General features: G+C 39.1%; 1 protein-coding gene across 1 annotated transcript; it reads left to right on the forward strand.

Annotated features, from left to right (window-relative positions):
- Positions 1–4,757: 4,757 nt before the first annotated feature.
- LRRC8B (leucine rich repeat containing 8 VRAC subunit B) lies at positions 4,758–25,084 on the forward strand. The gene is made up of 5 exons (XM_059854194.1): positions 4,758–4,860; positions 17,259–17,312; positions 18,139–18,238; positions 18,914–21,072; positions 22,036–25,084. The coding sequence occupies exons 4-5, from the start codon at positions 18,940–18,942 to the stop codon at positions 22,306–22,308; spliced, it is 2,406 nt and encodes an 801-aa protein (XP_059710177.1). The 5' UTR covers positions 4,758–4,860; positions 17,259–17,312; positions 18,139–18,238; positions 18,914–18,939; the 3' UTR covers positions 22,309–25,084.
- The last annotated feature ends 504 nt before the right edge of the window (positions 25,085–25,588 follow it).

Below are 25,588 nucleotides of genomic sequence, written 5' to 3' on the forward strand. Positions count from 1 at the left end.
GACAAATACTCATCTTATGCTGTCTACTTGGAGTCCACCTTAGAAGTTCCTTGGAAAGTCTCAGACAGAGATTTTACAAATAATCAACCAGATGCAAGAATCACCAGGAGGCAAGAATTCAATACCATTGAGACAGCACAGAGAATCCCATTCTTCAGCATGAAAAAACAAGGGAATGACTGGAAAACAACCTGCATAGAAAACATTGCTTATGCCACCTTATGCAGTTGAGTTTGCTTTTAAGATTTCTTTTTGTAACAACAAAAGGGAAAACAACTCAGAATGACTCCTTAATCCAGACGTTCTGGCTTCTTTATTCAAGCCCCATATTTTCTTCTCCAAACTCTTTGAAAACATTTTTTTTTTCATGTGAAATATTTCTCATATGATATTTTATAGACCTTCTGTGTGCTTAGCACAGGCTTTGTTTTGAACACAGATCAAGAACCACCTAGCTATTTCCTGTTTTATAATGGTGGTTTATTCCAATTAACCTCAGTATGGCTTTCAGCACTCTTACCTGTTCTACCTTTCAACACTGAGTACCCCCTTGATCCAATCTTTTGACATTTCTTCCATGGAACAGAAAAAATCTCTGTCTCTCTGTTTGCCTTTTCAAAGTAAATTTCACTAACAAGGAATTTTGTTTTCGCATTATATCTGTATTTTCTACTCCCCTTCTTCTGTCTTCAAATTATTCATCTTCTTCCTATGTTTTGAAGTCCACTAAAAGCCTTCATTCAGCAGAGTATGTGAACAGAATCTTTGTTCAGTAAAATGCTTAATTATGTTTTTCAGTGGTGTTCTCACAAATGAGTTAGGAGCACGTGAAGTACTGCTCTCGGACCAGTTCCTGTCCTTGTGAAGGGTGAGAATTAAGCACAGTCTTACTCATATATCTCTGCAGTTCTCTCTCCCCTTCCTTCTAACACTCACCCTCAGCTGAGGACAATATTCCAACCACTAAATGACTTAAAGGCAAGACAGCTGTATCTGAATATAGTAGCTTCCATCAACCCCCCCTGTGAAATGTCATACTCTGGTTATTGCAAGCAGTTTGGAACAGATGGCCAGGTAGGAAGTGTGGCACTCAATTAAAATTCACTGTAGCACCGTCTTAGTTTTCATAGAGTCACAAGAGGTGCAGGCAATTCTTAACTTTCCTTTTTTTTTTTTTTTTTTTTTTTTTGTCCCTGCATGGCCCTATAAAGAAATAAACGCCTGATGATTTGGGTAAAAGGTATTTTAAATATTGTTCTAATTTCATCTGTCATAAAGCTGTCAGGATTTTGGAGGGAATATGAAATGTCAGACCCTGAGACTCCCAGTTTTCACATTATCTATGGCTTTGAGATACTCCTGTCTTGAGAGGAAAGTATATGGATATTTCCAGTTGATATTCGATGCAATTTTTATGATTATCCTATTCATCTGATGAATTATTTTGAGCTTTGCTAGTTTCGCCCTGTCCCGCGCAGTCTGGGAGGAGCAGGGGTCTTGTCGGAGCGAGAGGCAGAGGAAGGCGTGCAGGTCCCTCCGGGCAGGCGGAGCTGTGACTGCCCACAGGTCCGGCAGAGGGAAGTGTTGTTCTAAAATACCCGCCCCTGCAGGACAGCCTTTGTTGCTCACGTTATTTGCACCAGGAATCAATGATCTGGAGCGTATGGAAGATGTGATTTATAAATTGTCAGTAGAAGACAAAGAAGCTTTTGAAAATGCCAGAAGGAGCAAGTGAGATAATAATCAGGATGTGCCAGGAAATTAAATAAAATTATATTAATAACTATGAAGCTTACAGGTGTTTTATTCTCTTAAGGAGAATAAATGATAGTATGGAGTTTTAGGAGTTAAAGAGTTGCGGTCCGATTGTTCATGCTTCACCTAAACATGCAGCTGTAGCCTTTCATATGGAAAGACAGGATCCTGAGAATCACTTGGTGATCACAAGGCAAGCTGTCATAGGGTGCTTTATTTACAGAACAAGTTCAGCTTCAGATACTGCTGCCAGCATGATCACTGATCAAGATGTTGCTGCTCCTGCAACTCCAAGCACTGCTGGAGGGTTAAAAGACAAGAGAAATATAATCTCTGTAATATTAAAAAGAATTTTCAATAGAAAATATTTAAAAGTGAATTTTTTACTGTATTGCCCTTTTAAATATACAGCACTTTCCTATATAGCTTTCCCTTTCTTATTACATGGGATTTCCTAAAATTGTACAAGTGAAGGGGTTGAAGCAGATGCTCTGGATACCCAATAATCACACTGAGCATAACATTTGAAATCATTATTTTATATATATATATTCGAAGCTGTGTTTGTGACATCTAAATAGCAAATTAAAAAAGATCAGGGGATGGCAGGATGTGTGAAAGGAAGCTCAACTTTCACAGTATTGTCAAGCTGCTGTTTTTCACTATCTTATAGATGGCTGTCACAAACAAATGGAATGGGTGTTGGAACTTGAAGAACATTTTCCAGGCAATGTTGCTTGAAAAAGACTGGAAGAAATTCATCCTGAAATAATTGTCACTAAGCTAACTTTAAAGATGAGCTTGATTGGTAGGTGTACAGTGAGTGGCTGCACGGATAAAACAGTGCTGGTTTTGAGTAAGATGATAACAAAATATTTCCTTTGCTCAGAGATTGGTGTGCTGTGACTGACAGGCTGAGTCCTCCCCTTGTGCTTCCCTATGAGCTACTCAGTATCAGAGTAAAGAAGTAAACCTAGAAAATTGTGCTGCAATCTTCTGCTCAAGCAATTATGAACCTTGTGAACATTAAATTCCCTGTTCTGACTTCAATACTTTGATTCTTAGTACAAAGAGTTCTTGGTTTTATAATTTAGTCAAACATTAATTTGTCTTCCTAGTATACTGCTGACAAAAAGAAAATATGGCAGATCCTGGAGAAAGACTTTTCCTTTTTGTGTTAGTAGAAAGTAAGATTATAAAACAAGATGTACTTTTATTTATTTTGCACACAGATAGGGGAAATAGTCCCTGTAAAACGGATTAAATAATTTCTCAGGGAAACCCTAATACAGCAGAAAATTTGTCTCGGTGATACAGCCAGCTAAGGAGGTGTCAGGTCGTGAGACAAAAGGGAATTGGTCTCCTGGGAAGAGACTGGCCTGCTCTCTGCTGTTTACCAAACCTCACCAAGGACTCTTGGAGCCGTAATTGCAGACAATGCCACGATGTTGACATCTTTGTGGTGACAGTAGCTGTTTCTCCGAGGTTAGATTACAATCAGCATACATACCCGAAGTAGAAACTGTCAGCCTAAAACAAATACATTCCCTGCTAGGCTACCACCAGGACTGCAAACTAGAAAAACAAACAGTCATTTTTCTCAACACACCTCTTCATTGGTATTTCTACAAGTTTGGATTAAAAAGTGAGGTTCCCTTTTATTTTAATTAGTTTCACTTTTGGCTCCAGTGCAATGCTTGTGCTTCCTCAAAAGTAGGATGTCTCTTTTAAATTGGAACTAACACTACTACTAAATGTGTACTGGATACATATTTGAAAACTGAGAATACAATTTGAAAATTGTTAACTTTTGTAAAATTTAGTGTCTTTGCTATTTTAAATGAAGGTGGTTTTGTACAGCTGCAGGGGAAAGGATTTTTGTGTTTCATGGAGGAAAAGCAGTATTTTGAAAATAGTCCCTTTTCCCACGAAATTGATGACTGGACAGGGAATAAACATTACCATAGCAGAGCCAGTGTAAGGAGTGTAATTATAGTGTAAATAGAGTTTAGACTAGGTCTTTGCAATGGCGTTACTAATAATGAAAATATGTCAGGACAATTACTTGAATAGAGTGAGCTGTTTGCACGACTAAGAGGAGGGAGACAGAGCCTATTTGTCCCAGTTTTTGTAGAAATCTAGTTAGGAATCAAAATTTTCCTTCAGGCTTTCATGCCTTTGCCCAGCAGAACTGGCCTCTTCAGACACCTGGAGAAGGGAGCTTCACTGTCCACCGGAGGAGGTGCAGGAGGAAAGTCAAATGAATTATGACTCTTAAAAACCGTCCTGTTTATTTGTGAACTTTATGATATTGGTATCAGGTTTTTAGTGGAACTAAGAGCCATAGAAGAGTCTGGCCGCACAGACTTTTGCCTGTTCATGTCACAAACGGTGGCCGGTGTTGGGTGTCCCTGGCCCGGAAGGAGACCCCCGGTGCAGCAGGACATTCGCAGCGGCGGTGCCGCGGTTGGGGCGGGAGCTCATCCCGAACGCACCCGCGCGGTACCGCTCCCCAGCATCCCCGGCATCCCCAGCCTCGCTCCTCCCGCCCGCCCCTAGCGGGGGTCGGGGCCGCTCCGGGATCTGCATCCCGTCCCAGCCGAAGCCTCCGGTGGGATTAAATTGCAATTCGCGAGTGTCGCCGCGTCTATTTTTATTTGCTAACGGCTGGCGACAATGGCTTTCTCACTTCCTCCACCTCTTCTAACGGCTCGGGTTATTTAAACGCCGGCAGGCAGAGGGGGGTTGCAGCCTGCGGGCCGGCACAGCCGCGTCGCCGCACCGAGGGGCTCCGAGGTGGCCGGGCTCCCGGGAGCCCACCGCTCTGCCGGCAGGGGAGGTCAGGCGGCTCCGCAGGTGAGCGGCGGGGCCAGGCTGGGGTCGAGCGCGGCGCTTTTGTCCGCCGCAGCTCCCCCGCCCCGGCCCGTCAGCGGCGCCGCCGGCCGCGCCCCATTGGCTGCGCGGGCGGTAACGTGACACCGGCGGGGCCCGCCCCAGACGCGCCGGTTGGAGCCGGTGCCTCGCGCTGCGCCGCCGGCTGCCGCGCGGACGGAGCGCGCGGACCCAGCGCCGCTGCGCGGGCGGGCCGGGGGGCGGCGGCTGCAGGTAAGGGAGGGGCGGCTGCCGCTGACAGGTGCCCCGCGGCCCCGGCGTGCGAGGGAGGCACGGGCGGAAGGAGGGGGAGCGGCGCGGAGCGGGGCTTTCCGAGGGCAGCTCTCGCAGTCCCGCTTTTCCCGGGGTTGCCCCTCCGCCGGCGGACCGGGAGGGCGCTGCCGTCCCGCGGGGTGCCCGGCGCCGCTCGTCGGATGATCCGGTGAGCCTGCGCGGCGGCCGCCCCGTCCCTTGGCGGCGCCCGGCAGCGGGGCCACTCACCTGCCGTGACCCCGCGGGCCGGCCGAGGCAGAGAGGGACCGGGCTCGGGGCGCCGAGCGGGTCTGTGGCCGCCCCGGGGCCCGCGGGCGGAGCTCGGCGAAAACCGCTCTGTGGTTTGCGTAAGCGATATCTGCGCGTGTCCTCGAGTGACCCGGGCGCTACAGGTCGCCTGGGGCCGCTCTCCTCCGCCCCGGGCTCGCCCGGCCGGGCGGCAGCTGCCACCTTTCGGCCCCGGGAGTGCAGGCGGCACCTGCCCTCGAGCAAGGGGCAGGCGGGAGCCAAGTCCCCGCCTCCCCGCAAGGGAGAAAAGTGTTAACTCAGTGTTGAGGCCTGACAGTTCTGCGTGTCGAACAAGAGCCGTCCTATTTGTCGTTGTCTTCCTTTCTCCTGCCTGGCCGATGCGTTTCTCATCCCAGCTGGTCAGGGATCTTGTAGCAGCCCCTTGAGTGGCAGCCTCGCTTTGTGCCCTGGCTGAGTTGTGCAAGTAGCATCAGGCTGACTTAGTGCCCATCCTCTCAGGGAAACTGGGGCAGCTTCCTGGCTTTGGGTCAGAATTTGGCCGTAGTGAATGCTGCAGTTGACGAGTTACATAGGAGTGATTAAACCAGACTTCCCTAAAGCTTAATTTTATATTAAGTATGGAATTAATTATGCTGGTAAGGTAAACTGTTTGAATTGGCCCCTGGTGTGGTCATTTAAAACTATACCTGTGAGGTAGTTTTCGAACAAGCTAGAAGTGATGGAGTTTATTATGGTTTCAAGTATTTATGCTACACCTTCTGCTGACTCTCAGCTTTCTTTGTTTGCTGAAAGGATATGGTAAGGCATCAATTGTTTCAGGTGTCTTGGAATTTTTTATAAAGTACCTTCCTAGCAGGGAGGGCAACAGATTAGGCCTTACTGATCTGTCTTGTTTAACTTAAAGAGAGTGGTGAAGGAAAGCCCATGAGGTTTAAGTAGTGAAATCTTACAGTACTTGTAGAATTTATTAAGTATTGTCCATCTATATTGTGCATGTTTTTTTCAGAATCCATGTAGCTCAGATGACACTGTGAGGAATAGAAGAGATAACTTTCCTTTCCACAGTATCTGTGGCCCTGAGCAGTGCAAAGGACATGAAATGAAAAGAGAGTGGAAATGAGAATGATTATGGCAGAGAACCAGTAGTTAATATATAAGGGGGATTTTTAAAGTATTTCCTTGAGTGTTTAAAGCATTCTGTTGTAGCCAGATAACAAATGGTTATTGGAGAGTTTTACACTAACATATATTATTACATTCTACTGAATTTTATATTTACATAATGCAATTGACTTATAACTTCAGTAGGATTCGTGTAACTTTTAGAAATTCTGCAATATTAACTTGCTAGTTCCCTTACACTTTTGAGAGAAGGGAGTTGCTGGTCTGGCTTGTATTTGTTTCCTCTTTCGGGAAAGCATGGTTTTTATGGGGAGAAAATTGCCTTTTGTTTATTCCAAGTTACCAGTACAGCTGTTGTTTGAAGTTAATGAAATAATGTTGAATAATTTTTAGAAAGGGACCAGTAGTGCTAAAGAAACATCCATCTGTATTTCAGCATTGTAAAATGAACCTTGTAGAGCAGTATGTCACTGTCAAAGAAGTATTTTTCTAAGGGGGATTGAGGGGGAAATCTTGTTTTGCTTTAGCTGCTGCTGTGCCTGCTCTGCCTGATGCGCTACAGGTAGCAAAAGAGGCTGTGGCACCAATAACACTAGTTCAGCTTACAATACCTACTGCTAAAGCCATAAAGCTTTACTCAGCTAGGATTAGAAATGGATGTTTCATGTGACTAAGGGGATAAGGTGTGGTTTTTATGGGTCTCTGTGCTGCCTATCTAAATCTTTCACGCTGCTCTCTGTATTCTTAGTGCTAACCTGTGGGCTGTATTTATCCTTAGACATCTTTATAACAGCTGTTCAGCTGTTGTCTTGTAAATAGTGTTATTCTGCCAGTTGCTTTTGCAGTTATTCTTTTTAAAGATAAGTTAGCAGTCTGTGCTGTGGTTATGAAGCTATTTGGTTCAGATATCATGGATCACCATGGAGAAGATTGAGAAATGTAAAGTGGATTTAATATTCTTAAGTTTACATATGCTGTCTTTAATGTTTAAGTGGTACAGGTTGTATAATTCCAGTTAGAGTTTTACCAGACTTGGTGAGTGGGCTTCAGTTTATTGTACTTATGCTTGGGTTTGGGGATTATTTTCTCCAAGAGTTGTTAGCCTGCTACAAATAAGTTCTGGATTTAATTTTTAGCTTGTTGAAATCAAATTGTAATTCACTATTGAACTAAAGGGTCATAATACTTATGAATAGTTTCCCCAGCTATTTGATTTATACTTACCTATATGAAAAGGCTGTGCTTTGTAGTGGTGTAGTACCTTGGAAGGAAGGCAGATGATGCAGCTCTCAGTAAAGCTGTTATAAATGCAGAGTTCAAGGGAGAGTGCTGACACACTCTCTTCTGATGTACACCCACGAGGATTCTAGGGTCTTTCAGCAATCAGAAGGGAACTGTGGAGAACTTGTAATGGACCTTTTCAATTTAATTCCCATTGGTGTTGCTCTGTTTCAAGATAATATATTTGCCCACACTGGAATAAATTATATGACTGCATTTCCATCATAAGGGCTCAGCCTCCAAGTACATTTGGATGCTGTAAACTGGAATGCAACTTCTTATTCTGAAATTGAGAATTTAGTTGACTATGAGAAAATAAAGGGATTAAAATGCTGGTAAGGGGTCCAGTGAGACCAATAAGAATATGGTAGCAACACAATCTGGTTGCTACTAATTGTGAGTAGAATTTAGACATTGTTACAAACACTTTGTTTCTTTGTGAGATAGTAGTTTGAATTGTGATTTTAGTTTGCAAAGTTTCAGTTTTGTGACACAACAACTACAAAACCGTGGTCATGTAGTTTGCTCAGGCTTAATTAAAGTAACATTGATTTTTAGAGCTCTTATTTCAAACCCCAGAAAATGTAACCCCTTATTTCCCAGACATTATTGTCTTAGTTTTCTGGGGAAAATACCAGTATTCTGTGACTAGTTCAGGTTGTGAAATATTTATTTAGCTACTTTCTGGTAGCTAAAAAAAATCATCTGCATCCAAATATGAGGATCTACTGAGCTGAAATTTAATAATAGCACATTAAGATTTTAATGCTGAAATATTAGTCCTTTGAACTAATTTTTCTATCTGAATGAAAGCAAAATCTTGGTGTGCATTTGTTGTGTGATCCAAAATATTTGAAGAAGAGAGGGGTTTTGAAAATTAACTAAAACCTGTTTGTTTCTAGCCTGTGTTTAAATTATTCACAAGATAAACTTTAATTTCCAACCTATGCCAATGCAAGTGTGAAACTGATTGTTGCTTTTCCAGTGCCTTTTCAAAGTAAACACTTTTTATTAAACATTAACATTGTTTAAATACTAACTTTGCAGTGACACTGACTACAAAGTTGGGAAAATTATTGCTTAATTGAAGTGAGATGGGATATGTCAATACTCAAGTGCTTTACTAAGGAGGAGTTAAAAGCAGTGTCTGCTTTACTTCAAATTATTATTTTGTTTTGTACAAATATAGGGCTAGAGGTTTTTTACTTTAAAGTTCTTAATTGATTCAGGTGATGATAAAACCTTGACTCTTGTTTTTGTAGTTCTTAAACTTGGCTTCCTACCAAGGTGTGTTTCTGATTAATAGTGCTATCTGAAAAACCTTACCAGCTGTTGGGTCTCTTCAGAGAGCCTGCTCAAAAAAGGAAATTTTGCGCAGTTGGAGACTTGCACAGCACACTTGGGTTTGATGGACGTGCAACCCGTGAACACAGGTCCTGAACTAGCTTTGTGTTTGTTCAGGAAACAAAGCAGGATTACTGTGGATTTACTGTAGAATTCAAGTCTGATCACTTGTTTGTGGTTCTGAAACTTAGCATTGTTCCAGGAGATGTTTCTGATGGGTACAACATGGCTTGTGGCTCTCCTGATCCCATGCATGTGTGCAGCTCTGAACTGCACAGCTATGTTTAGGCTTGCAGTTTGTACAGACACTACCACACAGGCTGTGCAGTGGGAAACTTGTCTTTCAGTCCGTTCATTTGATTAAAAGAAGAGAAGATGTAGCTGGTTGCTTTGTCCAGTTAGTAAATACACAATGCAGAGTAATATGAATAGGAAGATGCTTAAGAGGCTGAGTGGGCTGTGTAGCCAGTTTGCACACTGCTGGAGGATTGGTAAAGCCTGTTCAATTTCCATTTCAAGCAGGCTTGTATTTGACTCCAGTCCCAACTTCTTCTTTTTCTTACTTTGGGGTGGGGATATTCTTTAAAAAGATTATAAGATGGGTTTCTTTAAAAAGATAATGAGACGGAAGAGCTGGCATACAAAAGGAGTGTCTGAGTTTGCGTCAGATATCAATTGGAAATTTGTCTGTTCTCATTATTCTATTTTAGCTGTTTAGACCAAACATTTAGAATCGAGTGTTTCACTTTGTCAGGCTGGCATTCAAGAGTAACTGTCTTTCCAGTTAAACAAGATGGAAACCTGCTGCTTCTAAAAGGAGATATGAGCCACTATTGAAAATCCAAATCAGCTTTCTGATGTCAGAACTAATAGAGTGAAATGTGTTTTTGTATTGCTGCCCTGATAATTATATTTTCCTAGATGCAATTAAGTTCTTGTCTGTGGAAATAATAATATTCCCTTCTAGAAAGTTCTCCATTAATCTTTCGCAGCATCAGGAAAAATTAAAACTAAAAGACTATTTTTTGACGATTCTTAAATCTTGTGGCTATATTTGTACATGGTAATAATTATCTTGCAGAGACTTTGTATCCTTTTTTCGGCCAAATGTTGAAATTTCAAGTTATTGTACTAGATAACTGTTCATATTTTAGAAACATCAGAATTATTCTAGCTAGAATGAGGGCTACAAATACAAATTAATATTTCTGAGATCAGACAAAGGTGGTAACTGTTTAACCACTATTAGGAAAAGGAATAGCATGTATTTCCAGCTCTCAGAACCAAACAGAGGCTTAGTACAATCCAAAACAGCTAAACACCTAGTAAGAAATTATTAGTGTATAATATTCCTCATTTAAATAACTTTTAGAGACTAGCAGAAACAGTACCATAATTTTATAGTTGAGAAGTTTGAGTTGGAAAGAAATAAAATTACTTGCATGAAGTGGTTCAGCTGTCAGAAGTAAATTATTAACTAGGTTAGGTATGGGTATTGTATTGGAAAGCAATGTTTGAGCTAGGAAATTCATACAGAATGGAGGTTCTGAATTAATATAACCACTGTATTTCAGTATTCTGCTCTCTGCAGAGTTGGTATGCAAAATATTGGCATCTTTCATTGTTGTCTAATTGCAGTATGGTTGAATTCTTTATTCCTTTATTTAGAAGAAGGAAATCAGAATATGAACCTGCTTTAGTTAATACCTGAGTACATATGGTATTACATTGCTATGTAACAAATGATGTTGATAGCCTAGTTATAGCAACATGTTATCTTGTGGATGACAAAATTGACCCAAATGCTCACCTGACTACTTAAGTAGGATTTGTAGTCAGTGTACTTTATTCTGCTGTGACAGCAGCAGTCTTGATGGTGCTTGAGAAATTAATTCAGAGCTGGTTCAGGATTGTGGATGTATTCCCAAGCTCTTCCTTCTGAGAATATTCTCTTATTTCAGACTGGTTTCCAGTAAGGTTACTGAAGTTGTCTTGTATGTTTCAAATCTGTTTGGCCATTTATGATTTGATTGGGAAGGACACTGAAAATGGAAAGAAGGTGTATGAGCATTTCCTTGCCTTTTCCCAAGGAAAGAGGGTGATATAATTCTAACTGGTTTATGCTGCTGGGTCCTTTGTAGTGTTACTGCTCTTGAAGACTGAAGATAATAAGCTATACTATAAATAAAGAATCTGCTTGTAGAAAAATCTAATAGTGTTTAAGTTGTGAATATTCTCTAGTGTTCTCTCTGCTTTGCTTTCTGGTGTCCTGAGCGTGGCAGCACAATGAATTGACATAGCTCTGACTTACAGAAACTAAAGGGATAAAAATTAATTTTCCATTGTAATACTTATCTTGGTATGCAAAATAAAATAGATACCATTGATGCTCATTCAGAATGCTGGAGGGATACTGCTGATACCATTGTCTTATGGTTATGTAGTCATATTTCCCAGCATGAGAAAGACCCAAAACTATGGTTACAAGAATAAAAGTGTACAATAAGCAAGCTTGAAAAATCTTATTTCATGCAGTTGGAAGGTGTCTGACTCTGTGTTAGCTGTGTTAGCACTGGGATGAAGGGCTTGATGTACTGTTGTGTAAGAGGTTTTCTGGGAGAGCTACAAAGGTGCAGTTAAAGGACCTAGGCAGGGACTGATGAGGTTGCTTTTGGTGTCATCATGCTTGTTTAGGAAAGAACCAGTGAACCACCAAGGAGACTTTTCATATTTAATGTTCCAAGCTTGCTCCAAGATTCTTTGGAACTTGCAAGTAAAGACTGTAGTATCTTTACAACTGAGTAACTGGCTTTAAAATCTAATTGGGAGATGGGGGAAGGACAAAGGAGGCCTGTTCCTCTAGATATCACTTAAGAGTGTGATCTGTGCCAATTTCCTGGTATCTTCCTTGACACGTTTGGGCTGGAATGCTTGACAGCATGGCATGCCTGCAGTCATCTCTGGAGAGAGTTGTCTCCTGTGGTTTAAATTAGCATTAGCTGAGCACTTATGGACTATATGCTTCTGTCCTAAGTAGGTGAATACATTTCCAATACAATTCTCTCCCCTTCCTTCCCAACTATATTCTCATTCTTCTTTCCCTTATGCTAGAAAGCCCCTTCCTTTAGTCTACTTTCTTAAGTCACTATTCCTTTGAGCATTCTTAGTCTTGCAGTTCAGATTCTGGTTTTGTTGCCTTTTTCTGAGATGATAAAGCTCTTTAGACATCCAGATTAGATTTGTATGGGGATGGTGCCCCTTGTTGCTGCAAGTATTTTTTTGGGTATTAGTGAAGGACAGCCTTTGCTGCTCTGAGAGCTACATCATTGCTGCCTCATTCATCCAATAATTTCCTTTTCAAAGTGGAATATGTGAAATATACAGCTGCTTGGAGAAATTAATGAAGCAAACAAAAGTGCTAGTTTTCAATGAACGCAAATTATATAAGTTATTAATTAAATATTGGGATGAAACTAGATTAGTATCTATTATATGATCAATATAAAGCACTCTTCTGAACAGATGTTTGCATTGATATTTATTGTAGTCAGTATTTTAGAGGCTGATATGTCTCAAGTTTTGTTATAACCTTAATTTGTATATTTTAAAAATGCATCTTTGAGTTTAAAAATAGCACTGAGACAGTAAAGCTGTAAAAAACATTGCTTACTAGAAATGCTCAGATTTGATTCAGAGTCCAGATTCTGCTTGGTTCATTAGGGATCTCAGGAAGCACCATGGCTACAAATGGAGTTATAGGCTCTGGACAAGCAGACAGCTTGTTCTCAAAGAGATTAGTAATGTTGATGCAATTACATGAAAGCAAAGCTGGTCCACCTTTCATTTTACTGTATTTTTTTTACCATTAGAAGTTTTATCTGTTTAACTCTGTAACATATTTGTTCAGAAACTTAGGTTTGTACCTACTTACCAATTTTTCTACATTTAATTTTGTAGGGGTTTTGTGTAAACTGATTGTCTCACCTATCTCTGGTTCTAAACTTGGGTTTAAATTGAATCTCTCACTTTCTAGGAGCGTAAGTTGTGACCTATTTCAGATAGAACACAATCCTTAATTTGAGGAGAGGGCTGGAGAAAATGCTTTTACTTGGAAAAATATTTATATCCGAATGTGAATTTGTGTTTGAAATTGCTCTATGGGCTAGACTGGAATGAAATAAAAAGCACACTTAACTTTTAAATGCAAATCTTATAATGCAACTTCATTACAGAGTTTAATCTTCAGAATAGTGGACTTGTTTTTACCCTCCCATCTGCTAGTGAGAGTTAAGCTCAAGTAACTTCATGCACTTGGGCAGAGCTAACTGATGTGGTCCATTTTCTATTGTGGCCCACAGGTATGCCATTTCAGGCAACTGGAATATTTGAATGTGGTCCCTCTCTCTAGTGAGTGTTTGAACAGTGACAGATTTTACAACCAAAGTTTATCTCTTGACTGGCCTTCCTTGAATAGAGAAAAGGCTCAATAAGTGGATATCAGTGATATTTAATGAGAAATTAATATGGCTCAAGGAAGACTGGTCTTTTTTGGAGGCTGCAGGCATAGGAAGGAAATGCATAATGTAACATATCTAATCCTGCACAGTCAGATTTCAGGAATAAGTCTTGTGCTTGTAAAGTAAATCAAATTGGAGTTAAGTATATTTTCAATTTAGATTAGACTGCAACTTTGTAAGAACTTTAGACTATGCAAAGTATTTTTCTTGCATTAAGCGTACCAGAGTGAAAGAAGGGTGAAACTGCCTTTGTTTGTTTTTTCCACCTAAGGCTTTTTGTGTTGAACCTGGCAATGTTCAAGCTTTTAAGTAGTTCACGAAACTGAGATATACTTGCCATGTTCTACTTTTGTTTTTCTCAGCTTCATGAAGATATGGTCGTGGTTGAGTGAGGTAGTGGTTGCTTGATTTTAAGATTTTTTTATCAAATTATGGGCTGTGCAGTTAACTCTGAAGCTGTAACATAGAAGAGTAAATATTGTAAACTAAAAATGTTAGTGTAGCCTAACTCACTAACTTTTAAACTATGTTTGCAATTCTTTCCCCCCAGAAATTACTTGGCTATATAGATTCATGTAAGCCTTCCCCAGAGAGCAAAAACTGATTTTGAAGCAGTGTAAAACTGCTGTTACTGTTCTACACCTTATGTTAGGCTGTCTTGAGAGCAGGAGTGTTTAAGAAAGGCATGGGCCTCTAGCCAGTCCAGGTACACATGGTTGAGATTGTCTGTAGTTGTAATTTCTGAGTATTTGGAAGGACTTTAGGTCTTTGCCATATCAACCTCTTAAATAATCAAACTTGGAATAATGTTAATGTAGTGTTGAAGATCCAGTGCTTGGGGAACATGCTGTTTATTGTAGAGTGTGGGAATGTCCTTGGATTTGTTTTAAATACAAAAGGATAATCACTTATACATGTTTAATTGTCACCTGTGATCCAGGTGCTGGAAAGAAGCTTTCTCTAATCTTGTTTGTGTTGTTCAGCATCCAATGGAATACAGATTCAAAACCACAATCCCTATCAAAAAGGTCCTGCAACTGAATCTCTGTATGCACACAGGTGACCAAAGTACAGATTCTGAAAGAGTCACAGCTTAAAAAAGGGAGAGGCAGTCCTGTAAATGCTTCTACTAAGTATGGCAGTATCATTCTTTATGGAGTCACTTGCAGCAGAACTCTTGCAGTTCCTCGCTGTTTGGTGCTTACAGAATACTTGAGAAAGGGAGCAGTAACATGCCAATAAAAGGAGAAGTTTTTGCCAGGAAAGATCTGGTTTGGGTGATGAGTGTGTGTATGGGTAAAGTTTGTTTATTTTTGTTCCTTTGGGAATTTTCATGAGGGTTTATTTGCAAGGCTTAGGCTGTGCATATGAAACCATAAGCAGGTATTGGGAATCTCATAGGGGAGTCTCTGCCTGTGAAGCAAAGCCAATGATGTGTTTAGTTCATTATTGAACCTAATTTTCCATCCAAAACTTGAGAAGAAAAAGTGATCTATTTAAACTAGCTAGAAGCTAAGTTGGTTCTGTAGTTCAGGAATGATTTTTGAAAGAAAACTGAATAAACAGATGCATTACTTAGTATGTCAGCATCTCCTTATCTAGGCTGAGAAGCAGCTGCAAGAGTCTAAAGAGACTGCCTGAAAACTTGGTGGGGGTGTTTCTTTGAGGGGGAGGGAAAAAAAGCAAGACAGAGGGGCCATGGGAGAACCTCCTGTCAAGTAGTTGTATAAAGCTTTAGTTGTATAAATCTATTTTGATTAAATTAGTATGTCAGAAACACCAGTTGAATACCCTTTAGGGAGGACAAGCAAGGTAATTGCCTTGCTGCAAAGACATCCCTGACTAAATGTGCCTAAAATTCTGTGAGCAATGACCAAATGACAGAGTAATGCAATACTAAGTACCCTTTTGGCAGCTGGGGTGGTGGTGGGTGTCTAATGCTTATAGATAATATTTTTCAAAATGAAAAATATTATCTATTCTTTTATTCACATTCTGGATATGTTTCTGTTGTTCTGATTTAATAAGTCTTGAAGTAACTAAAAATTACCTCGATATTAGTGATCTTTATTACTTTATTTTTCTGGCCCGTGTCTCTGTATTGGTCTGGAGTAACTCTCCTGAAGTCATCATTTTGCCTGGGGCTAAGCTTCATTCTCTCTTCTTGTAAGAAAGATTGCCAATTGAGTTAGGCCACTTTGAAAAGCTTTTATGGCTTTGATATGGGTTGAAAGCTGCTGGAGATGAGGTTTATCAAATCCATTACAGTTCAGCATTATTCCATTTGATTAGCAACTCTTGGCATACGGATAGGATTTGAAAGAAAAATGTCTTTGGCAAAATTATCATTAATAATTCACATATTTATGTTACAATTGTATATACTGTGTACTCCTCCAATGGGAAGCTTTATTTCATAAACATAGACTTGTAATGGATACACATTCTTCACTGGAAGACTTCAAAAAGTAGCCATTCACAAGACCAGCTTTCAAGTATTTAAATACTTAATATTTTGATATTTTCTTTTTGCTAGAAAGTGTTGAAAAAGCACAGCAAGGATGTAGTCTTTTTTCTGGAATGGGGACTAACAGCTTTCCATTGCAAGGCAGAGAGGTGACAAAGCACTTTATAGAAACAGACCTCACAAAGTTACCTGGGTCAGCCTCAGATGGAGTTCTCAGTCTGTACAAAAACAAAGCACTTTTTCTTTTTTTAGCATTATGTCATTCATTGAAAAAGGTGTCTTGAGTGATGCATACTCTTAAGTATACCAATATGATTTTCACAGGATCAGCTTAAGTTTCATTTTCTGTTCTCCTTTTTGTAAATTTTAGGGAAAATGCTTTATCAAAGAGTGTTAACTGTTTTATTGTACTCTGAATTTTGTCCTTTGTATTGAGCAGGTATGCCTTATTCCCCAAGAATACTCCAGGAAGCATGTAGTTATATGAATCATCTTAAAACATTAGTATCTCCCTGATGAGGTTTACACGTTTGTCAGGAAAAGAATTGCTCTCATCCTCATGCCTATTAGACCTTTCACACTATGTTAAACTCTCAGCCAATTTAGTGAAAATTTTGACTTTTCAAGTGTTTTTATTTTAAAAAAAATTCTGTTTTTACCTTTTGATCTTACTTTGTTGCATCATTCAATATTAATTTCTAAGTGTGTTGTTTACAACTTTAACAGAGGTCCCAAGTCTTTCATTTTTATACCATTTTTATAACAAACTTCAAGCAAAAAGAATTGACTGGTTTAAATTTTAGGCTGGAAGGGAAAAAAAGGTTTTGATTTTCTTCTGTTTACATTCAAATCAAGCATGTTTGGCTTGAGTCAAGATGTGATCCAGGTATTCTTTGCAGAATGAAAGCCTTAGTTTGAATGGGTTTAGTATTTCTTTGTGCTTTTATACCAACAAATTTATATTAAAACCACAAGAATTATGGCAAAAGAACTCATTTTAAAGGCATTTGAGATATGCTTTCGGAAGTTGGAGTGTTTAAAGAAATTACTATTTTTCAGCTGTGTAGCATCTGAGCTGCAGAACTTGTAACTTTATATAAATGCAAAAATTGTTGAGCTTAAATGGCTTTCAGTGCTTAGAAAGGGGACAATGAGAGAAGCCATTACTTTATTTCTACTTTAGGAAAAGCAACTTTCAGATAGTGAACAGGTAGGTTATTTGAAGGGGGTGGCATCTTGTAGGTCCTTAGATCTTTTACTCATATATGTTGGCTCTTTGAAATGCTGTTGTGGAAGCAGTAATGAGCTGCTGTTCTAATACTCACAGTTTTTGGAGTCCAAATATTTCACAGTCTTACAACAATTTATTTTCCTTACAGAGTGTATTGTAAGCATCCAGTCCTTCTTCAGCTGCTTTCCCTTGGGTGGGCCTGGTAAGTTTTTATATTCTATTATATATATATATAATAAATAGCTTTGTCATTGTAAGAAGGGTTAATTTATTTTCAGTCATTTTTTCCACTTGAATGTGGAGTAAAAATCAGGTTCAGCTACTGTTTGACTTTTAATAGCAGTTTGTCAGCTCTGTTTAAAATTGAAATGAACCGTACTGGTATATTATAAACAAGAGCCAACGTGTGCCCAGGTGGCCGAGAAGGCCAAAGGCATCTTGGTCTGTATCAAAACCAATGTAGCCAGGGGACCAGGGCACTTCCCTCTGCTCAGCACTGGAGAGGTCCCACCTTGAGTGCTGTGTCCAGTTCTGGGCCCTGACTACAAGAAAGACTTTGAGGGGCTGGAGTGAGCCCAGAGGAGGTCAGTGGAGCTGGGGAAGGGTCTGGAGCACAGGTTGTGTGAGGAGCAGCTGGGGGGAGCTCGTCCAGGAGAAAAGGAGGTTCAGGGGGAACTTACAGTCTCTACAACTGCCTGAAAGGAGAGTGTAGCCAGGTGGGGGTCAGTTTCCCAAGTAACAAGTTCATAGTTATTTGGGGGGGAAAAAAATTACTTCCTTGTTGAAACAGCTTAGCTGAAGGCAGTTTCCCTGGATGTTCAGGTTTTTTTCTGTTGATGTGATTGCAAAACTTTGACTTTGCATACTGCATGATCACATAGATACATCCTGTTCCATTTCATGGAGCTGTAGCAATGCAGAGATTAATGGAGGCATAATGAGGCAGCAGTTGTAATGAAAGCTGAAATGTTTGCTCTTTATTTACATTAAGCCATTAAATAAGTATATTCAATGTTTTCTCCATCCAGGATGAAGACAAATGTAAAGATGGCATGTCCAAGGAATTTTAAAAGGTGTAGACCTCCTGACTGAGCAGTGCTGTGTTTTTTATTCTCTTCAATTAGTAAAGTAAGTATGAATAAAACCTATGCTCCTGGGAGTTGAAGTGTCATTTTTATATATACATAACTATATTGAACAATAATACATTGTGCCACCTTAATTTTAATTCTGCCAATATGCTTAATTCTCTTGAGGGGAGAAGATGTGGAATTATGTGTAAGAATATGTAATACACAAGGGCTTTTTGGGAATTTGTGTATTTTTAATTGGGTATAATTATTTAATCTGGTAGAAAGATCTAAATTACAAGAGCCATCATGTCAATGTACCACTCTGATTTTGGAATTCTTCATAAATAAGAAATCACTTATGTAAGTTTGATGGTAGTGAAGGACTGCTAATAGTACATCAGCCACTTCTTTGACTTATACCTGTTTGTTGCTTCTACTGCAGCAGTACCCAAACATTTGGTTTTAATATACCTTCTCTCGTGCTAGTTTCACTCTTAAGTTTTTGCACTCCCAAGTACCTTTCTTTAAAATAAATCCATGAGATGATGGCTGTGGTCAGGTCCCAGAAGTTCTTGGATCCTTTTGCTGTGCTCTGGAGTCCAGGTCACATGTTACACATATTTAGACCTGTGACAACAATGATAGACTTCTAGTATTGAATGGTGAGATAAATTGTTTTTAACAGTTTGCTAAGAATGTATTTTCTTTTCTTTTTTTTTTCTTCTACCAGCTGCTGTTCTCTCACAGGTGAAAGTCATGATCACGCTAACAGAACTCAAATGCTTAGCAGATGCCCAGTCATCCTACCACATACTAAAACCATGGTGGGACGTCTTCTGGTATTACCTCACCATGATAATGCTGCTAGTTGCTGTGCTTGCTGGGGCTCTCCAGCTCACTCAAACCAGAGTATTGTGTTGTCTTCCTTGCAAGCTAGAATTTGACAATCATTGTGCTGTGCCTTGGGATTTAGTTAAAGCCAACCTTAACATGTCAGCTAGCTCGACAGCACCGATAATCATCCCGCTTAAAATCCAGAATTATCTCCACCGGCAGCAGTATTCCTACATCGATGCAGTGTGTTATGAGCGACAGCTTCACTGGTTTGCCAAATTTTTTCCATACCTAGTGCTTTTGCATACCTTTATTTTTGCAGCTTGCAGTAATTTCTGGCTTTACTATCCCAGTACAAGTGCCAGGCTTGAGCACTTTGTAGCCGTTCTTCAGAAGTGTTTCGACTCTCCCTGGACAACGCGTGCCCTCTCAGAAACAGTTGCTGAGCAGTCTGCGAGGAAGTTGCCAATAGCCAAATCAAAACCAGCAATTTCATCACCTCAGTGTTCAGGAGACATAGGGGCCAGCAGACAGTCCCTGCCATATTCACAACATGGCTTGGAAACAACTGGAAGAGAAAATTCCAGTGTTCTTGACAAAAAAGAAGGGGAACAAGCTAAAGCTATATTTGAAAAAGTGAAGAAATTCAGAGTACACGCCGAAGAAAAGGATGTAGTATACACAGTGTATATGAAACAGATTATAGTGAAAGTCTTTGTAGTTATCATAATAGTAACTTATGTCCCCTACTATTTATCATTTATTACACTTGAAATTGATTGTGTTGTTAATGTTCAAGCCTTTACAGGCTACAAAAGGTACCAGTGTGTTTATTCGCTAGCAGAAATTTTTAAAGTTTTGGCTTCATTTTATGTTGTTTTGGTGATCTTCTATGGATTAACTTGTACTTACAGTTTGTGGTGGATGTTACGAAGTTCACTTAAGCAATACTCTTTTGAGAAGTTGAGAGAGAAAAGTAATTACACTGACATACCTGATGTGAAGAATGACTTTGCATTTATTCTTCACTTGGCAGATCAGTATGATCCTCTTTATTCCCAACGATTCTCAATATTCCTGTCTGATTTGAGTGAAAATGAACTCAAACAGATAAATCTTAACAATGAATGGTCAGTGGAAAAACTAAAAAATAAACTAGTAAGAAACTCCCAAGACAAGACTGAACTTCACCTTTTCATGTTAAATGGTCTTCCAGACAGTGTCTTTGAACTGACAGAAATAGAAGTTCTAAGCCTGGAACTTATTCCTGAAGCCAAACTTCCTTCAGCTGTGACCCAGCTTGTCAATCTCAAAGAACTCAATGTTTATCATTCATCACTAACAATGGATTATCCAGCAGTCAGCTTTTTAGAAGAAAATCTGAAAACCTTGCGTTTGAAGTCTAGTGAGATGGGAAGAATTCCATTTTGGGTCTTTCATCTAAAAAACCTACAAGAATTGTGTTTAACAGGATACTTCATGCTAGATCATCACAACTCCATATACAATGATGGCTTTCAGGGGCTAAAAAATCTGAGATCAATTCACTTAAAAAACAACCTTTCCCGTATACCTCAAGTGATTACAGATCTTCTGCCTTCTTTACAACACTTGTCTATCAACAATGAGGGAAACAAACTGATAGTGCTCAATAACCTGAAGAAGCTGGTAAACCTGAGAACCTTGGAACTAATCTGCTGTGATTTAGAGCGCATTCCCCATTCCATTTTTACCCTAAACAATTTGCATGAAATTGACTTAAAAGAAAATAATCTCAGAACAGTGGAAGAAATAATTAGTTTCCAACATCTTAAGAACCTTTCTTGCTTAAAATTGTGGCACAACAGTATCTCCTACGTCCCAGTGCAGATTGGTGCATTATCAAACCTGGAACAGTTGTATCTAAATTATAATAATATTAAGAATGTTCCATTGCAGCTATTTCTTTGTAGAAAGTTACACTATTTGGATCTTAGCTATAATAAGCTAACCTCCATCCCTGAAGAAATCGGTTATCTGACCAACCTGCAGTACTTGGCTTTGACAAAAAACCATGTAAGTAGAACTTTGAATTACTTTTCAAAAACAAAAATAAGCTTAAGCTGCTATTTCTTCTGGAACAGTCTCTAGCTTTTGTGGTGTTTATGATTAAAGTAAATCCAGAAAAAAGGGTGGTGCTTGATTAATTACTAAAGCTTTGGTATCAGCAAAGCTCACATAATACTGAACAAGTTATATCCTGGTTTGTAGCTGCTTAAGGGCTTTGATCCAGAGATGGTATAGGTTAGCATGGCTGCAGAAACAGATCTTCCCTTGCCCTGCAGTTGTCAATCCTGTGTTGTATTTTAGTGGAAGTGAACAGCGTTTAATGTTTACCTTAAAACATCAAGCTGAAAGCTAAAGTGAATGAACAGGTTGATGAGCATCTCAGGTGTATGGGAAGAGGGAAACAATTGTGATTGGTAACCTCACAATCAGTGCTAAACTGTCTGACTTGTTAGAGTGGAGCTCAGGCTTGTGACTTCTTCTGAGCTTTGTAATTGTTTTCATTGGTGAGGCTGGTTTTGGATGTCATGTGTCAGTAGAGTGGGCAGGACGACTGCACTGCACAGATAGCTGCTTGTACAGGTGTCACAGCACAGGAGCTGCTAATGTCTCTCCACAGTCTGTGCTTGTTTTTCATTAAGTGATTCTTAGGAATAGTAGGCTCTTCCTCTCCCCTGCCACCTGCACACATCTGCGTGCCGTTCTGCGTGCATACGTGGATGTGCTCCCCCTTCCAGGCTTGGCTTGTGCCAGGAGCTAAGCAGCTTTGTAAGAAAACAGGGATAATAAAACCATTGTAGTGCTCTCAAGCACTTGATCACATAATGATAGAGGAATTACAGTCTTCCTTTTCCTTTCATAAACTAAGAGGGCTTTTTACCCTAAAGTAAAAAGGGGAAATGTCAAAACACGCAGCTGCACGTAGGCTAACACCTTTTAATGTACTTTATTTTTGTTCTTTTCTTTTTCTAGATTGAAATGCTGCCTGATGGATTATTTCAGTGCAGAAAGCTGCAATTTCTTCTTCTGGGAAATAACAGCCTGATGAATTTGTCCCCTTTTGTGGGTCAGCTACTGAATCTTGTTCAGTTAGAGCTCACTGGAAACTATCTTGAATCACTTCCTGCTGAACTGGAAGAATGTCAGCTCTTAAAGCGAAATAATCTTATTGTAGAAGAAAGGCTGTTAAAAACACTTCCACCTCGTGTAAGAGAGCGTTTGCAGGCATGCTCAGATAAGTCCTAAGTTTAAAATGAAACTCTGTATTGTTGCATTCTACAAGTCTTGCTTAATATCTCTCTAAAGATATGTATAGGTAGAGAGGGGTGAAGGAGAGAGAGCAATTTACAAATCAGTCTTAAACTTAAATGCATTCAACTGAGTTGATTATATTGGAAAAGAAAAATTTATTCAGATTGAAAAAAAAGATGCAGCCTTTTACAGGTAAACATGTTTGAATTTTGGAACATGAATTGTTGGTTAGGTTCTACTGATTGAAATAATTCAGCTAAATGTTTATGGTAGTATTGAAAAAGAAGACATAATTGCCTGGCTATAGTGAGAGTGTATATACTTTTTTCCAATGAGAATTTTTTCTGTTGATAGTGGTGATTTAAAATAGCTTTATTCCTGCCATATGAGGTCTAAGAACTGTCTGGAATTAATTTCTAAATATGAAGTCTTCTCTAACTTAGGATGTATTAAATTAAGAGTTTAAACTATTTGAGCAGTTTAATTGCATGGGGTATACGGAAAGTAATTTTTCAAAATAACTTAATTTTTAAAAGCTTTTGACAAGTACTAAGCATTAATTCTATAATTGTGGAAGATGCCATTTGAATCTTGCTATTAAATACCTAGAACTGGTTTCAGCATTTTGTCTTAAAAATAGTAAAAACAAAATTAATTGTTGCCTAGAAATTGGGAGGAATCAGAAGAATCTGAAGTAACTGTCGTGTGCATGTCCTAGAGAACCAATCTTACATTACTGATCTTCAGAAACAGTGATGGCAAACAGAATAGTTGCAAGGTTGTCTTCTGTACGTTGTGAGCATCCCAGGTGTTAGTGTAGTGTATGTTGCTGATTAATATTTTTATAACTTCTCATTAGTGACTGCCTCAGTGCAGCTTCTCCACACCCAGTTATTGGGGAGAGGGTGAAGGAAGTTTGAGGTATTAGATAGGGACAGAAAGACACAGATAAAACTAAATAATCACACAACTTAAAAGCATTTGGGAGGAAAAGACAGGAAGCATTATAAGCTTTGCCTCTTCTAGGGATGTAATAATTTCATAAATCATAGTGGTGGGATAAACTCTTATGCCATCCTTAATACTTGCAAAACTGGATGGAAATAAAATGTTTCCTGACTTCATTCTTCTGCTGTGCGCTGTTTTATTATATTTGAAGTCTTAATTCTCATTATGTTTATCATGTTCACCAGAAACATAAGTTATGGCCCTGGGGAAAGAAGAGGTTAGCATTCTTTCCAAAAACACATTTTAGAACTTCAACATAATACAGTTTTCAAAAACCAATCTCAGTTGTGGGTTAAGCAGATGAAGTAAACTGCCCTTAATGACTTTGTGTTCAAGAAGTGTGCTAACAAACTGCATTCCAGTTTGTAATAACAAATCATTACAGATAAAACTAGTTTTAGTACTAGACTACTTTTAGTCATCTCTTGCTCCCATTCCACTGCCAGTTTTGTGGAGTGTAATATTATTTTGCATGAAAATGCCCAAACAAGTCTGATCAACATGAAAGTAGATGTCTTTGCAGGAGCAGTGCAAGAGGTGCATGTTTATCCACTGTACTGACAACATTCCAAAGTCCTTTGTAGTTGGAGCACTTTTCTTCTCAGGGAACCAAAATGTGGTAAAACTAATTGCTTTCTTTGTAGTTCTAGAATGGTTTAGTTTAAACTGGTTAGTTGTGTTTATGTGCATACCAGTGCTGCTTGAACAGTGTTTCATAACGTCCACATGTAACTCCTCCAAGCTCTGTTAAGTAATTTTGAGTTGTATAACAGTCCCATAGGAATTGACATGGTTCATCAACAGAGGTAGTTGTGGTACATGGGATTAAACCACATTGACTTACACCCCTGTGGCAAGACTTGTGTTAATAATTGCAATAGGCCTGTCTGGACTTCATAACTTAACATTAAAGAACACTTTATGCCAGAATTTGACACTTAAGACTTGCAGTCTAATAATTTTTATCAGATTAAATGAGCATTTTCTTTAAAGCATTTTTTTAAATTAAGAAGCTGTGTTGAAAAAGTTAAATCAGCAAGTAATTGACTTGGCCAATAGCTTCAACTTTTTAGGAATGCATCAGTCCTTTTCCATAAGCAACCAAACTGATGAAGAGAATTTTTCATCTTAAATCTGCATTCTACACTAGTTCTGTCAGGAGTGAATTAACAGAAATAACTTGGAGAAAGGTACTTAATTTATAAAATGGTAGAGGATTTGAGACTCAAATGCATAATTAATAATAATATTGTTTTATAGGCTAAATAGGTTACATTTTTTCAGACTTTATTGTGTTCACTCTGCACCCCCTCAGGAGGGTTGGATTATTTTAGCTGCATATTTGGGTGTTTAAAAAACACCCAGACAAAAGCTGGAGCATGTAAAGGCTATGATATCTAGCCTTGTTTTCAAACCACAGTGTGCCTTTACTATCCCTTTTGTACCATGAAACCTAATCCAAGTGCTTAGAATTGAGGATGGAAACAAATATGACTCTGAATTCCTTGAATTCGCTTCAGCCGTTACCTTAATATTCACGATTTCTTCAAAACAAGGGAATTTTCAGGGAATCAGTTTATGAATCCACTGTCAAACTTTGTACAATAATATTGTTGGCATCTAGTCTTTGTATAAATAATCATTTCCAATCAAAAAAGGCTTCTCAACTTGTTTGTGTTATATTGTGTTTAAGAACTTTGTATTGTGACCTTCCGTATCATGAACGTTTTGTTTGAAGATTAAATTTTTGTTTGCATCACAATTCTATGAACTGTTCCTTCTTTTTTGTCAGAGATGTTGCATTTAATGCAAAGCTCAGAAGTTTGCTTCCAGCTGTCTGCATCTATGTGGCAGCAGGTCTGTCTTCTACAGGATAGTGTGAAGATAATGAAAGCAGTGGGAAATGAAAACTATGGTCCATGTCAAAAGTGTTTTCATATTCTGGATTAGGAGAGAAGTTCTTGTGTTGATTTAGCAACAATTAAGAAGGAAGCTTTGTTCTACAGAACTTTTCCAAGTCTTCCACTTTAATTTTTGTGAGCTGGGTAAGTATGAAATGGAGAATGGAATTGTACTGGAGAAGCAGGTGGACAATGATTCTCTCCCCAGCTTGGCACATACAGCTGTCATTTGGCTCAACTGCCATTAATAATGCTGCTCATGGTAAATCATGAATGTATTTCAAGTATTGCATGTGATGTTAGCTCAAACATCTCATTTCTCTTGAAATGCAAGATGATATCTGATGGCTTTTTCTGCAGGCTTG

This window comes from Haemorhous mexicanus, chromosome 9 (assembly GCF_027477595.1).
Source record: "Haemorhous mexicanus isolate bHaeMex1 chromosome 9, bHaeMex1.pri, whole genome shotgun sequence".
NCBI classification, from domain to species: domain Eukaryota; kingdom Metazoa; phylum Chordata; class Aves; order Passeriformes; family Fringillidae; genus Haemorhous; species Haemorhous mexicanus.